The sequence below is a fragment of the Microchirus variegatus genome (assembly GCF_963457635.1).
Source record: "Microchirus variegatus genome assembly, chromosome: 1".
NCBI classification, from domain to species: domain Eukaryota; kingdom Metazoa; phylum Chordata; class Actinopteri; order Pleuronectiformes; family Soleidae; genus Microchirus; species Microchirus variegatus.
Genome location: NC_139802.1, coordinates 11,262,805 through 11,277,958, shown reverse-complemented (window position 1 = coordinate 11,277,958; position 15,154 = coordinate 11,262,805). Strand labels below are relative to the sequence as shown.

Below are 15,154 nucleotides of genomic sequence, written 5' to 3'. Positions count from 1 at the left end.
CATGACTAGGCCCAGAGGACAAAAGATTCATCATGTTCCTGCATAAATTAGGGTAACAAGTTTACAGTGATTTATTGACTTAATATCTGGATGTGATTACAGCAAAGGGGCAGATTGGAGTCACGCATGGCTGGCTTTGGATTAGAGGTAGAAATGAGCGACACTGTGCTTGTGAGACTATGTGTAAATGTGCTTCTGAGTTTGTGAGTGTGTGTGTGTGTGTGTTCACAAAGGGGGAGTATAGCTTCTTTCACACAGCACAGCGTTGGTATGCTAATACCACAGCAGTGAGCTGTCCCTAAGGGTAAAATCATCTCTTATTCAGGCTCTAGTTCAGCCATAGGCGTTCTCACTACTCAACAGATAAAGGAACAGCTCTGCCTGTGCTGCACTCTCTGTGCGTGATTGTGTGTCCACATTTGAATTTTTGTTTTTCTGCTTCGTCAGTGTTTTTGGTTTGTCATTTGTCTTTGCTGTTCAATTTGTTTTATGTCACACAAAAGTAGTAAGGCACCCTTATTATAAAAACATGGAAACTGTGACATCTATCCCCAATTTTCCCCCCTACTTTCTTCTTGCTTCACATCTTCACTAATGTCATTTAGCTGCTGGCTTTGCAGTTGGTCCAAACTGCCATCTCTTGGGACACAAGGTACAGCAGCATCTGCAGTGGCTGTTCAGGTGCATTTAGTCTCTCAGATTTGTTTTCTCTTTTTCTCTCATGTCTCTCTTGGTGTGTGTGTGTGTGTGTGTGTGTGTGTGTGTGTGTGTGTGTGTGTGTGTGTGTGTGTGTGTGTGTGTGTGTGTGTGTGTGTGTGTGTGTGTGTGTGTGTGTGTGTGTGTGTGTGTGTGTGTGTGTGTGTGTGTGTGTGTGTGTGTGTGTGTGTGTGTGTGTGTGTGTGTGTGTGTGTGTGTGGTGTGTGTGTGTGTGTGGTGTGTGTGTGTGTAATGGTTTTACAGTGCGTATGTGTAATGGTTTTACAGTGCTGTCTGTGATGTTACCTGCCAGAGGATATCCACACTGATATAAAGTGAAGATGATGGGAAGCTTCTACATAATTCATAGTCAGGAGGACTAACATATGCTGCCATTCTTTTTTTTTTTCTTATCTTTGCATCAATTACCAGTGCTTTTTAAACACCTTTTCAGGTGGGTATTTTGTGTATTTTGCCTGAAGGCATGTGAATGTATCCATCCCATTGGTGAAAGCTATTACTGGGTGAAAACAGCTGGTTCTTGTTTTTGACTTAAGAGTTTCAGCTATTTGAAACCTGTTCGTCATAACACGGCCCAATTATACTACAGTTAACATGTCTGTGGACCAGTTAGGTCGGCCAATTTAAAAAATGTTAAACATATTACTTTTTATGCCATGAAATGTGTTGACGGCAACTTCTGCCGTGTTGGTTGATTATTCAGAATACCGCTTATCGCGCAAATTGACACAAATATGAAAACTCAGCTGCCTCAGACAGGTGTAATATTCTCTATTAATTAAACATGTATACAGGGATGGATGAATATAGATGCGTGGTTCGATAACGCTTATTAAAAAGAACAGCCAAATGTCTATATTATGCTAAAGCTATGACTTTATCATTTTCAATCAGCCCTCAACAAAATGCTGGTAATTCATATTCACTGAAACACCCGCAATATAGATAAAAACTACGAGGACAACATTAAAGGTCATAATCCAACCATTCTTATCCATTGAGATTTTTGTCCCCCCCAACAGTTAATTGGAATATTAAATCAGGTCATCCTTTAATGAATTTTTAAGCTCAATATCATACATTTTAGTAGTTTCACTCCCCACTTTATACTGAGGATAAGATTTAATTATTGCTTTTGTGATAAACTATAATCTCATTTGACATGTCATTAAGTGAAGGCAATTTATTTGAAATAATAGACAGCAGCATAAAAAGACATTGTCCAGATGACATCTCCATGCTGTTCATTAAATGGGACACTGTTACATGCCGGTCAGCCATTGTTATTTTTATATTGTATGGTAAGATAATATCTAAAAAATAATATCTAAAAGTGATTGAAATTAGTGTTGTAAGTGAAACCCTCTTGAATGGTGGATGGATGATAAAAGTCAAGCAAGGCTTTAGTTCAGGAGTGTTACAGAGAAAGATATGTCTCATATTTGGAAATGAAATAGCAGATCTTTTTCTGGAGTATTTTTTACGGCATTGCTTAAAGTCCTCTTCACACTACGATTGTAACCAACGAATAAATGCCTTGTCACAAAAATGAAACCTGTGGAACGGACAGGCCTATAAAAAACACCATCCAATGTTATTGAACGGCCCAAATGTATTAATTGGATCGTGATGCATCAATCAAATTGCTATCTGCCCATGCATGCGTGGGACCCCCTTCGTTACTAAAACAGGTGTTGGTCGCAAACGGAAGATGTTTTTTAGGAAAGCTACTGCCAAGAAAAAGGCTGATGCAGTGTGATCCAACATCAGAGTGAACATCGGTGCTGCATTTGAACGATGGCGACAACCGAAAGCATTGTTTTTAGTATCTAAAAAAAGTTGCCGTGACAGAAAAGTATCCAAAGTTACAGATGTGCTTGTGAATCCGCGTGGAACCAACGCTCTTTGTGAACAAGCATTGTGCGTTCCTGTGCTCTGGAAGCATAGCTTTGGAGGGAAGTCTGAAGAAAGGGGCTTGGACCTTTGAATTCAAAATGTAGCCTGCTCGAACAGTTTTTCCAGGATCTCCAACCCTACCTTTAAATGAGTAATGAGACACCCCAATAAAAGGCTGATGAAAGGCTCTCCTACTGAGAGCTTTCGCAGTCTCCTTCTAAATCCAACATAAAACACAGGAATTGGGTACTGTCTGGCAACTTGGCTTGTGGAGCAAGAGACTAAAAGCATTCACAAAATGAAAGAACACTAATAATGTCAGTTTGCTGCCTAGGTAGCTAGTTATATGTCCGCTGCAGAACATTAATCAGCATAATCACACCTGCAAATATCACTCCGGTCTGGATAGATGCTGCTCTGGTTCTTCTTGTTCATTACCTCTGCAAGCAGTCTGCCCTTGTAACCTAGAGTATAAAATGATTTACTCATTCTCCTGCTGATACTGAAGCTCAGCTTGCCAGCTGCTGCCGATCGAATATACTGTATAATGCTCCGCCTGCAACTGAGAGATTTCTGATATTTCCCTTTTATTAAGGTAAAAAGAAAAGAAAAAAAAAACAGCTACATTTTTAATAGTGACACAATACTTTAGATAAAATGTAGGACATGTAGTATCAGTATTGTTTAAAGGTTATTTTCCACATGTTAAATGTCATGGCACAGTAAAAAAAAAAAAAGACAGGAGAGGGAAACGGAATTCTAAGGAACAACTAATTATTAGTTGTTAAGAAAATGTCACAGAAAGGTCTACATCAGATTGGTGTATGCTAAATTGAAGAAATAGTGACCTGTAAAACTCTAACCGAAAGTCAAAAATGTTACTCCGTGTTGGTGTTTTGACATTATCGTGTAATTGATATTTTGAGGACTTGACAAACAGAACCCATTTAGGTCCATGCCACAGAGGCTGTGGATACAAGGCTTGGGACTTGTTAACATCTCGTTGCTGCAAAGTGACAGAGCTGGTTTATATACATAAAATATTGGACAACATTTCTCGGCACAAAGGGAAAATAAATTAAGCATCCCAATATCCTCAGGTTCTGTCTCTCTTGTGCACACACACACAAACACACACACAGCAGAACTCATTAAATTATATGGTTTTCTGCTTTGTTTGAGATTTGTCGACATTTTACCACATCACTAATGAAACAAAGCAAACCCGTATCACGTTTCGTAAATGGTGCTAATGTAGGAAACATTTCACCTGTATTAAAATGGTTTGAAACGGTGGCTATAGGTGGCACCACATATTTATGCGAGCAATTAAAAGTGTGTTCACTGAACAGTGGAACCAACAAATTCAGAATAAATGGAAAATAAGTCTCCCTTCATGTGAATTTAATTGGTCCATTACATTGAGGTTCATTACAAACTGCTGCTCTGCACTGCATTCTGTCCACTTCTTCCTGGTGAAACAAGTGAGCAACTGTGCTGCCATTGTTGTTGATGTGTTAATGTCGGCAGTGTTTTTAAACAAACTAGGCATGTCAGATTGACAAAAAGACAATTGAGATTTGCTCAATAGCTCTTTTCATTTTAAATCTGTGTGTGTAAGAGATGTGAAAGGTGTCCTTTTCAAACTTGCTAATTGCATTGCATACATGACTTTTTAGGCTGAGTAGTTCAGTCAAAACAATGATGTTTTTAAAAGCAGCTCTTTCAAAGATTGAGAAGTAAAAGATTTGTATTCATTAAATTATCTCTATCTTACCTGGTAATTGGCTTCTAAGGACAATGAAAACAATCTCAGTGAATGGAATGGAAATTGGAAATTTGAATTGCCACAAATTCAAATGTTGTGTTTTTAATTACCCTTTTCTAACTCTGTTCTTTGTCTCCATTCTACTTTTTTGCAGTGTTGTTTGGCCAGTTTGTGGTTTTCCAGACTTTGAACACTGATGTGGTCGAGATTTATGATGGATCATCTGCAGATTCAGCTCTGCTCTCCTCCATATATGGATCACATTCAGGTAAAAACATAGCCCTTAAGTCAACTGTCTTGTTTTTTATTTATGCTTCTGTATTAGGTCATAGGTATGAGTTGTAGCTCTGTGGATAAAAGTATTTTACTTTGCAAGAGAGCACGTCCATCTCTAATCTAATGTCAACTCAAATAACTGTTATTTATTTGAGAAATACAATCAGCTTTATACTGATTTATTCTACAATTAAAATAATTTTCACACGCTGATTGCAACTGAGAGCCCAATTAAAATAACAAAAGCAAACCACCTACTGTAAGATGTTATCACACAATACATGATTAGACTGAAACCTTGTAAACAATGGTTCATCTTAAAACGTTCACTGTACAGCAACACTGACAATGCACTGTCAACCACATCAACCTGCACTTAAATGTCCTAACAAGATGCAATCACATGATACTTAGAAAGCAATGATTTTCCTTTTGTATCAAGGGTATATTTGTGTTTAATCATTTCCATGATTTTCAATTGTTTTAATAAGGTTTCATTTGATTGTACGTTTTAGGAGAGACACTTCCTTTAAGTTCAGGAAACAAGATAACGCTCAAGTTTACTACAAATGGAACAGAAACTGCAAAGGGGTTTCATTTTGTTTACCAAGGTAAGACTGCTTTTTCCGATTTGTTTCCAGAATTGTGGCGTGTAAGTGTTCTGTTGCACTGACTGTTCTGTTGCACCGAGTGTGTTTTGAAACACACAAGTGTGCTGTTGGATTTGGCTGGACATGACTGAGTGAAATGGTTTATCGTGTCAGAGCAGAGTGGCTAATGATGTGCAAGTAGATTCACAAGTGTTTTCTCTAGCTGCCGCCTTTGTTTTGCCCTCCTTTTATCCTGGTTGTCTTTTGTACATACCACACACCCATTCACCACGCTTTGTCTTTCTGTTTCTTTCTCCTCCCATCTTATCCCTAGCTGTCCCCCGGACAAGCGCCAGTCAATGTAACTCGGTCCCCGAGCCCCGGTTTGGGAAGCGGATAGGGAACGACTTTGGCATCGGAATGGTGGTGCTATTTGAATGCAATCCAGGTTACACACTGCACGGCTCCAACGCCATCAGGTGTGAGGCCGTGCCCAGTGCTCTAGCCCAGTGGAACGGCACTGTGCCCACATGTGTTGGTAAGCGCCCTCATCCTCCTTTCCTCACTTCATCCTCTGCACGTGCTCTCTGTCTCTCAGACCCTCTCACATGCACACACAGATTCAAAAAGCGGGAGCAGGTGCAAACATTTTTTTGATGTCTGCTTTTCCTTGTCCTTACTGATCTTAATGTCTGTCACCCGTTGCAAAGAATCTCTGGTCTAGATAGTTCAGACAGAAAGAGAGAGGCAAGGGCAAACGTAATCAAGTGTCACATACATTTTATACCAAGGGAGAAGGATTTCTGTGACACAATACTATTAGACTGCAAAATGAATTAAAATGTAATTTTGGTTTGACCGCAACTCTCACACACATAATTATGTGAAAGTCATCTTCCGCATGTTAAATGTCATGGCAGAGTATAAAGGAGATGCAGAATTCAAAGGAATACCTAATTATTGGTTGTTGAGAAAATGTCACTCACAGAAAGGTCTACAATAGGTTGGCATAAAGCTAATTTGTTTGAAGAAACGGTGACCTGTAAAACGTTGACAGCGTTACTTGGTGTTGCTGTTTTAACATTATAGTGAAATTGATAGTTTGAGGACTGAGGTACAAACAGAACCTAACACTTCACCAAGAGCCCAAACCTGAAGTGCAATATATCCTTAATAGCTTTTTTAAATGTACAATTTAATTCAATACAACATATACATTTAAATTTCAATACATGTAAAACTGTATCATCTCATATTGTATGCAAATGGAGGTATAAAAATATTAGAAACACTGTAATTTATGGAGCCGTCAAGATAATGCATTACACTTCGTGTGCACACAGTACCCTACAATAAAGCCTACCTGTAATTCTATTATAATAATAATACAATAAGAATGATCTGAAATGACAGTGTGAAATAAGTAACTCCCCTTTAGAGAGCCTCATATTGAGTTTTTGTCTCAGCTGACAGCTCACCTGTCCAGCTGCAACTTTACTGAGTGCGTTCAATCTCACTGCTTTCAGAACAGCAGAACAGCTGCTGATTCCAGCGAGGAGTCCTGAAATCCCACGGTACACTACCTGCTCAACAACAAAACAGACACACACAGTTGGTGCCTTCTGTAGCTGGTTAACACAGTGAAGCATTCAAAATAATAACATTTGCCACAGAGAAAGGAGGAGGAGACCAAACATTTGAAGTCGGCTGAGTGACCAGAAACATGCCTCCATTCTGTCTGTTGTAAAGTGTAGGTAAAGTAGGTACAGAAGACACTTCCTGTCAGTAGCTATTTCACCATAGTTGAAAGTGATTAATGCATCAGAGTTTGTAGTCTATTCATTCAAAATAGTATTAAATGTAATTTAAGACAAAGTCTTAAAAGACCAGTCTTTTACATTTGCTTATAGGTGGATGCAAGTTTGATATTACATCAGCACATGATATACATATAAGCATCTCATCATATATTTGACTTCCTGGTGTATAAAGACAGCAACTCAACAAAATTAGAGCCATCCTCATGCACAGTGTATGCATAGTAGGGCATTAACAGAAAAGCCAGTGTGTCGAGGTACAAGTCATGTGTTTTTCCCTAGCCCGTCAGCCCTGGGAGCGGGTACGACGCTGTGCTTTGGTGGGGGGTTTCGGACGAGCAGATCGGGGGGATGTAGCCCAGACTTGTTGTGCTTTCTGTTGTGCACTTTAAATTACCTGAAAATTGAAGGTATTAGCCTATGTTTTGTTTTCTTTAAATGTCTTTGAGAAGGCATGTTGAGTGAACAGCATATTGCACAATTGTTGTACAGCTGTGTTCCTCCGCCCTGTTAATGTGATGTGACTTCATCAAACGACTTGTCGACTCGACTTTATTGATGGATAAGTTGATCTGAAAAAAATGAATGCCCTAATGCAGAGAGCAACATATACGTAAACCGCATGTTTGTCTCGTCTGCACACTCCGTTACCAAACACATTCACCTATTGAAAGACATGCGCTTGACAAAGACACCCACATGTCTACCTTGGGAAGATGAAGAACTAAATCTATTGAAGCCTCCAGCCTCGTGCCAGCCAGCAACTTCCAGCCAGGTTCAGCCAGTGAGCGCAAGTCATTTCAAGCCAGAGTTCACTGGAGTTTACTGCCAAGTACTAAGGGAATAGCGGTGGGTTGTACAGCTCCATTTTAAACATGTAGATTTTTGTGGATATTGAATCTGGCTGCAACCCCCCCAGCATCACAGTGCCTGTCCAGAATGATGCCTATAGTTTCATGGAAGCTTCAACAAAAACAATATACTCAATTACTCAAGCCCCCTTTATGAGATATGACATATCCGACACTGCTCTCCTGTGAGCTACCTGTGTTTCAAAGGACTCATATCCAGCTCCTCGTCCAGCTGTGATTGACTTGGCTTGTCATGCAACACTTGTTCTGCTTATGTTCTCATAAAGCTGGTGAATTATGGTTTTAGGCATTAACTTGGCTTACATAACATTTTATCGCAATTTAATTAGCTTCACCTGAGTAGATGCATAATGTTTAGCCGGCCCCTTTTGAAAACAGACATTTTGGTGCGTTTCATTTAGACTGACTTGAAATACTTTTATAAGAAGCGTTCATATTCTAAAGTAATGTGGCTGACTGTGGATTTTTCAGAGTGGAGTTTAAATGCTGGAATCAATTCATATTGTGAAACATCTAAAAAAAAGAGAGGGGGGGGGGGTTGAAATAAGTACTGATGGATTGCAACATTTTCAATTGGTTTGTGTAACAGAGACAGGCTGTTGAGTTACTTAGGATTATATATATATATATATATATGTACCCAGCATTGCATAAGATCACAGATTGCCATGATTCATACTCTGTTTGCCCACACTATGGAATACAGTGTTGACTTGAACACTTTCAGAAGTGTTAAAAACTAAAATGTGCCTGTGCATGAAGCGCACTTCTACAAAACATTTTCAGCCACACTCCAACTATTTCCAGCTGTGTTGCTTTACTAGCGCCATGTTGCTGTTGCCTTGCCTCCTTCAGTCTTTATATAAAACAACAACAAACATCACTTCCTTGAATGAGCCACACAACATTCCAAACACAGAGGGACAGAGAGGGACACATGGACTTGATCAGCATTGTATGTGCTTTTCTGGCGATGGCTTGAATCTGAAGGACATTCATTTATATTTAAAAGTTGCGCACTGCAGCTTTAAGTGTCCCATTGCGGCCCAAGGCTGAACTACCTCTAGGAGCAGAATGAGCTACACACGGGTCATGCTTCTTCTGGGATTTACTATATTTTCTATAATGAAAGTGGACACTACTGCCTATTTCACTGTATTTAGTACTTAGTACCTCTACCACTGCATAAACATCACTACACATTGCATACAGAAAACATTGCTTGTTTTCTTAATAGTTTATAGTCATTAAACTGTGATTTTGTCCTGTTTTGCTTATTGTCCATAACATATTTGACCCACTGGCTAATATGGGCTATTTGTTTAAACCTCCAATAACACAATCTTCTCAGAGTACGGGACCAATAAGCATTTTTATTCAGACCCACTTAAGCTATATCATTTTGGGAGAAATGGGTTTGCAATAGTTGGCTTATGGTGTACCATTATAAAATGAAAACGGAAAGCTTGCGTTTAAGGTGAAGACTCAAACTCTACTGCTTATAATGAGAAGAAAAATATATGTTGCTGTAACATGGATTTTAGACATGATTGTTGTAAATAGTTTGTAATCAGAGAATTGACAAGATGCAGCTTTTGGTCATAAAACAGGCTTTGATAAGCTTTTTAGACTACATAATCAGATTATTACATTAATATAGTACTCCTGGAATACTGGAATAACACACTACACACTAGATAAACAGGTGGATTTGATTTTTAGATTAAAGATTTGGGGATTTTTGAACAGTTTCTGCATATCAGGCGGTGGTAGTGTGTGTGCGTGTGATCTACCTGCAGCAACTGACATAATGAGTCTGACACAGATTGAAAATGGGTGGGAAGCATTTTATGAGTGTCATGATTTCTAATCTTGCTCCAGCAATTCAGATAACTGACAGCTCAGGAGAGGAGTTTTTTAAATTTTCTTGGAATAGTATTAATTACTGCTCAGACCTTTGTGGAGATGAGAACTATTAAACATCTAATGAGAACTAGTTTTTTCAATGTGTAGCTTTTCACTCAAGATAGATTTTGGAGAGGCAGCAGGAAATTATAAACAGAAAACAAGAAAAAAACAAAACATTACTGACATATTATAGACTGGCTAATCATCACTAATGTCGTGTTCAGGCTCATCCTACATTCAAGAAGCTTTTAACCAGTTTCCACATGGTGACAACATTTCATATCTTATTGACCTTCATCCCTCACTTTCAGCTCATACTGCTCTCCTTCAGTTTTGACACTGAATTTAATCAATTCCAATGTTAAATACTTTACATGTGACATGAGTTAGCTACAGATTGACATGAAATGGAAGTGTTATTGCACTGTTGTGTCATTGCTGAAAGGTAGAGCTAATTTTCTCTAATATGTTTCTCAGTGGGAAATGTAATTTGGCAAGTCACTTTGGCAATATTCCCTGGGTATTTTTAGGATAGTATCACCTTTTAAAATCTTGAAAAGTTTTGATATTGTGGTAAGCTGAAAGCTCACTTTTTTCCCACTTTCTGCAGTCTTAGCATATTATATTTGTCTTGTTTTCCATGTCGCTTGTCTTTCACATCAAACCCTCGGGTGACAGATGGAACTCAAAAACACTGATTCCTATTGACCTGTACTGGAAAAAACATTGTCCTTGACGAATAGCATCTGACTTCTCATTTTGAGAACACATTGTACTTCTCTGCTGAAGAGCCTCCTCTGCTCTGAGAGACAGCTATCCTCATGTTCCTACACGGTAGGAAAACAGCTCAATACCAATGCTAGCTTACCTTGAATATCAGAGGGCTGCAGTTACTGAGTTGGATGTAAAAGGAAGCCGAAGAGGTTTGTTGTTTTTTAACCTTCACGTATATCTTTAGAAAAAACCAAGAAACACTTGTTTGTGTATGATGTCTAAAGGGTGAAAAAGCACATACATTTTTGTAACTTTGTCATATGACCGTTGCAACAAAGCCCAAACACCACATGATGCAGAAATATGTTAAGAGATAATACAAATGCATTTTACTGTAAAAAATGCAAAATCAACTTTTAAATTTTAATACTTACATTTGGGACTCGGGAGGTCCTACCAGTCACTAAAGTGTGAAAAAAGATGACTCACTCATGTTTTTGTGGTCCTCCTCAGTCTAAGTACAGGAGATAAAAAACGCGATGTTGACTTCCGTGCTCCTTGGGACGCCACAAGACGCTAAATTCCTGGAATTGTTGTCTTGTGGAGCTCCGCTTTGTCCGTAAAACACGCAAGAGTGCTGGCGAGGGCAACGGTATCCGAACAGTACATACTGTGCATCCACAGTGCAGCACAGAGTCCTACACAAACTTCCAGCCTCAGAGGAGAGATACTACTACACCAGGGAGCTAGTTTAACTTGGAGAAATAGGATATAATATGGGACCTTTAAATCACAGTTATCCATACAATCCACTCATTGTAATGACAGATACATGTAGGGTAAGACAAATGATCAACAAGCAACAGAAAAAATCAACAGCAATGAGTTAAAAGAGCAGAGGGCCAATCTGTTAGTGGCCCATGAAGCCTTGCAGTCTTCCACTATCCTTCCTAAAGTCCTCAGAGCCTCAGTCCACACATCCTGAGGGTGTACACGTGGAATCAACCTATTACGAAAGCAGGGGAAAGCATTTAGTTCTGTTTTGTTGAGTACGATAAGCCAAAGGATTGTGGTCTGCAAGGCTGAGCTACCACAATCCTTAATGAATAAAAAATAGAGCCAAGCGCAGTGTACAACTTAGCAGGTTGCACACAAAGCCAATTGGCCCCCTCATCTGAAATGCAATAAAGAAAATGTATAGTTCTTCTTGGCCCTTTTCCTTTTTTTTTTAACCCATGCCCAAATATAACAGTGCCTGATGTGTGCCACTGTAAGACACAACGCTTGCATAGAGAGACAGTATTTACCAATGAAAGATGTGATTTATAGATAAACAATAAAAGTTACATTACATGTAAATTACATCTGTGGTTTAAGTGTGCATCAAAGCCAATCCACCAGTATAACATTAAAGTTGTACACATTGTACAGACAAGAATGCATATTCTTTTTTTTTAAAGTTAGATTTTGGTAAGGGCAGGCCAGCAGATCAACTGTATACCAGTCGACGAAAGGAAGAACGCCACCTGCACAGACACGGACAGCACACAACCTGGACACTCCCTGTTTGAACTGCTGGCGCTTGGCAAATGGAGGAAAGTGGAAGCAGACTGAGGAAGAGCTTCCAAAATCGAAGAGCTGTGGCTTACATCACACCTCTCCCTGCCCAGACACACACACTCGACTCTGAACTATGACATAACACGCACACAGGGCACTAAGAACACTGCAACCATTTGCACTATATTTATTCTATCTCTACTTGTCTTTCATTCTGACTCCGAGAACACATTATTGCTGGCTTTGTCATGAGATTCCACCCCTTCTCACTCGTGGCTTTTCTCTCCTTTTGTCTAGTTCCCTGTGGTGGAGTGTTAAGTGAAAGACGAGGCACCATCCTCTCCCCTGGATACCCGGAATCATACGCCAACTATCTGAACTGCGCTTGGAAAATCTCAGTTCCTGAGGGAGCCGGCATCCAAGTGAGAGAACACAGATGTAGCCCTTAGTGTTATGACTTAGGATTGGTGATAGGAATTACATACATGCATTAGATATTTTGCTTTTTAGGATTTATTTTATGATATCTTTCTTTTTCAGATACAAGTTGTGACCTTCGCCACAGAACACAACTGGGACTCGCTTGATTTTTTTGATGGGGTTGACAGCAATGCTCCAAGGCTTGGTAGCTACTCAGGTAAATCTGATACAACTGAATTTTCTGTCAGCTCTCTCTTGTATTCCAGTCAGACCTCACAGGGCCTTAGCAACAGGATGATGTGGTGATGGGACTGATTACATTTGGCATGTCCTCGGCGAACACGCTCTGAAAACCCGTTTAAGAAGACAAAGAGAAAGTAAATTATCTGGAATGTTACTAATGTAGAGTTGCCTCAAATGAAAATAACTGTGCTCTTGCAACATCTAGAAATAAGCCACCACATAATTGTAGATGTTGAATCCTAGCATAAGAGAGACTGGTGTAAAAGAGGGTCATCTGCCTGTATTGGCTGTGACTAGATATTATAATGACTTCATAGTTCACCTGTCACTGTGCAGGCAGCAGTGTCAAAAGGGTGAAACGGTTTAAATGGCTAGAAATCAATTTTATTGTCGCGCAAAGTGATGAAGGTGATTATATGTGAACGTCTCCATGCAAATTGCACAAGGTGTATGCCTGGAATCTATAAAACGGTCTTCAGTGTTACCATCCATGTAAGATTTTCTATGGTGGAAATGTGTCTCAGTTGCAGAACAGTTCTTGCGTTCATGGCAGCTATCGCGTAGATCCAGCTATTCTAAATGAACCTCTGGAGGAAATGTGTTGAAGAACGTGTTGGATTAAAATGTGGAACAGGAGCAGCATATGCGATCATGTAGTTAAATCATTATTATTGTTGTTGTTAAATAGAGAAGATAGCACATAGTATTTACTGAAATGTGAATACTGTATTGAGCCGTTTGCACCAAAAACAATCTAATGCCTTTTATTTAAAAAAAAATAAAAATATATATATATATATATACTCTGCTTTTTTCTCCTCCTTCTGCAATTGATTGTCTGTCATTTATTCCTGTTACATAAGGCACTTTGTATTTTAGTTCAGCACCATGATTTCATTTGTACCTGCTGATGTACTCAACAACTCTCATTAAACAAGGTCATGCAGGTGAAAATGCTGCGGCGAAAGCTGCCATGTCCACACTTTATCATCACTGTGAAGTGGAATACAGAGCATATTCAACAAAATAAAGCAGATGACTTTATTTAGGTTGTCGTCTCACCTGCATGGAACTGTCCTTACATGTTCACATGTCTTTGGTGGCTTTAATTTGAAACTAACCTGTTGTATTTCTTATCATGAAATGTAGGCACGACAATTCCCCAGCTGCTGAACAGCACATCCAACAACCTGTACTTGACCTTCCAGTCTGACATCAGCGTGTCGGCCGCTGGCTTTCACTTGGAGTACACAGGTATGAGGAGAGACGACTCATCTGTCTGCCTGTCTTTTTGTCTGTTGTCTGTTTCAATGTGTCCATCTGCCACTGACTTCTAGCAGCTGCACTGGGTTATAAGAAGTAAGGGGGACAGCTGGTCTGGGTGGCACAGTTGGACAGTTGATATGTGAGGGAGCAAAGTAGGCAAACTTATTTTCTCCCTTTCTATCCACACATTTTTAGTCTTTTATGTTATTGTGCATGGTATTTCAAGATGCCGTTATATTTAAATCCTCCCTTATCTTCAAGATGCACGACCCTCATTCTTCTTCATTTAGTGACTAAATGTATTTGTCTCTTAACAGGCTATTCACTTAGGAGCATATTTACTAAAGAGAATGCTAACCATTTGCTGTTTGCAAAAATTGAAGATTTAAGACATGATGCTGGCCCCAGAAGAGCAACTGATTTGCAAAGTCTTTCCGTTCAAAAACTGTATAAATAAAAACAGGGATGATGATCTGCTGGTGATGCATGGAGCGCTTTGCAGTTATTTAATAACACTGTCCTTTGAGAGCAATTTCCTCACAGTTATTTACATCTCAGGCACTTTCCCTTTGTCTGGTTTAATGTCAAGATAATTTTCCTCTCATTTAATTTGGTCTCTCCTAGGTTGGTTGGATTGTAAGCTTATCTTCCTACTAGTGTGTTACTTACCAGTTGTTGACGCACTGAAGAAATCTCGACCCATTGCCACCCATTTTCTGTGAAGTACATAAAGAGTTGTGTAAAAGTGTCACCGCTGCTTGTATGAGAGTGGGGGAAGACGTAAATGTCATGATGCTTAAAGTGAAGCTGACGGATATGCACTGCTTATTTGACATAACCAACATTTGATATCCCGTAAACGGCACAACAAAATAATGTTTTATGTTTTTAAGTGAAACCAGTTTACACATTTTTATTTTTTTTTGCAAAACACAGGAAGCATAAAATGCTTGGCTGTCACTAAATCTGTCCTCGCTGTCAGCCGTGTCAGGCCACGAGTGTCATACCACTGAATGATTTCACAGTCGTGTCTCTCACAGTCGGTGCTTCGTTTTCACAATACCCTCTGTAGCCATGTCTCTCAGTGGGTTCTTTCCTATCTGCACT

General features: G+C 39.4%; 1 protein-coding gene across 1 annotated transcript in view; it reads left to right on the top strand.

Moving 5' to 3' along the window:
- LOC310929905 (CUB and sushi domain-containing protein 3-like) overlaps positions 1-15,154 on the top strand; it is a gene marked incomplete at both ends in the record, with an annotated part of 208,391 nt that overhangs the window by 117,875 nt on the left and 75,362 nt on the right. The window contains 6 exons of the mRNA XM_083892768.1: positions 4,536-4,649; positions 5,173-5,268; positions 5,582-5,785; positions 12,416-12,540; positions 12,659-12,755; positions 13,931-14,035. Of these exons, the coding sequence (XP_083748894.1) occupies positions 4,536-4,649; positions 5,173-5,268; positions 5,582-5,785; positions 12,416-12,540; positions 12,659-12,755; positions 13,931-14,035 (741 nt within the window). The remainder of the gene's footprint in view (positions 1-4,535; positions 4,650-5,172; positions 5,269-5,581; positions 5,786-12,415; positions 12,541-12,658; positions 12,756-13,930; positions 14,036-15,154) is intronic.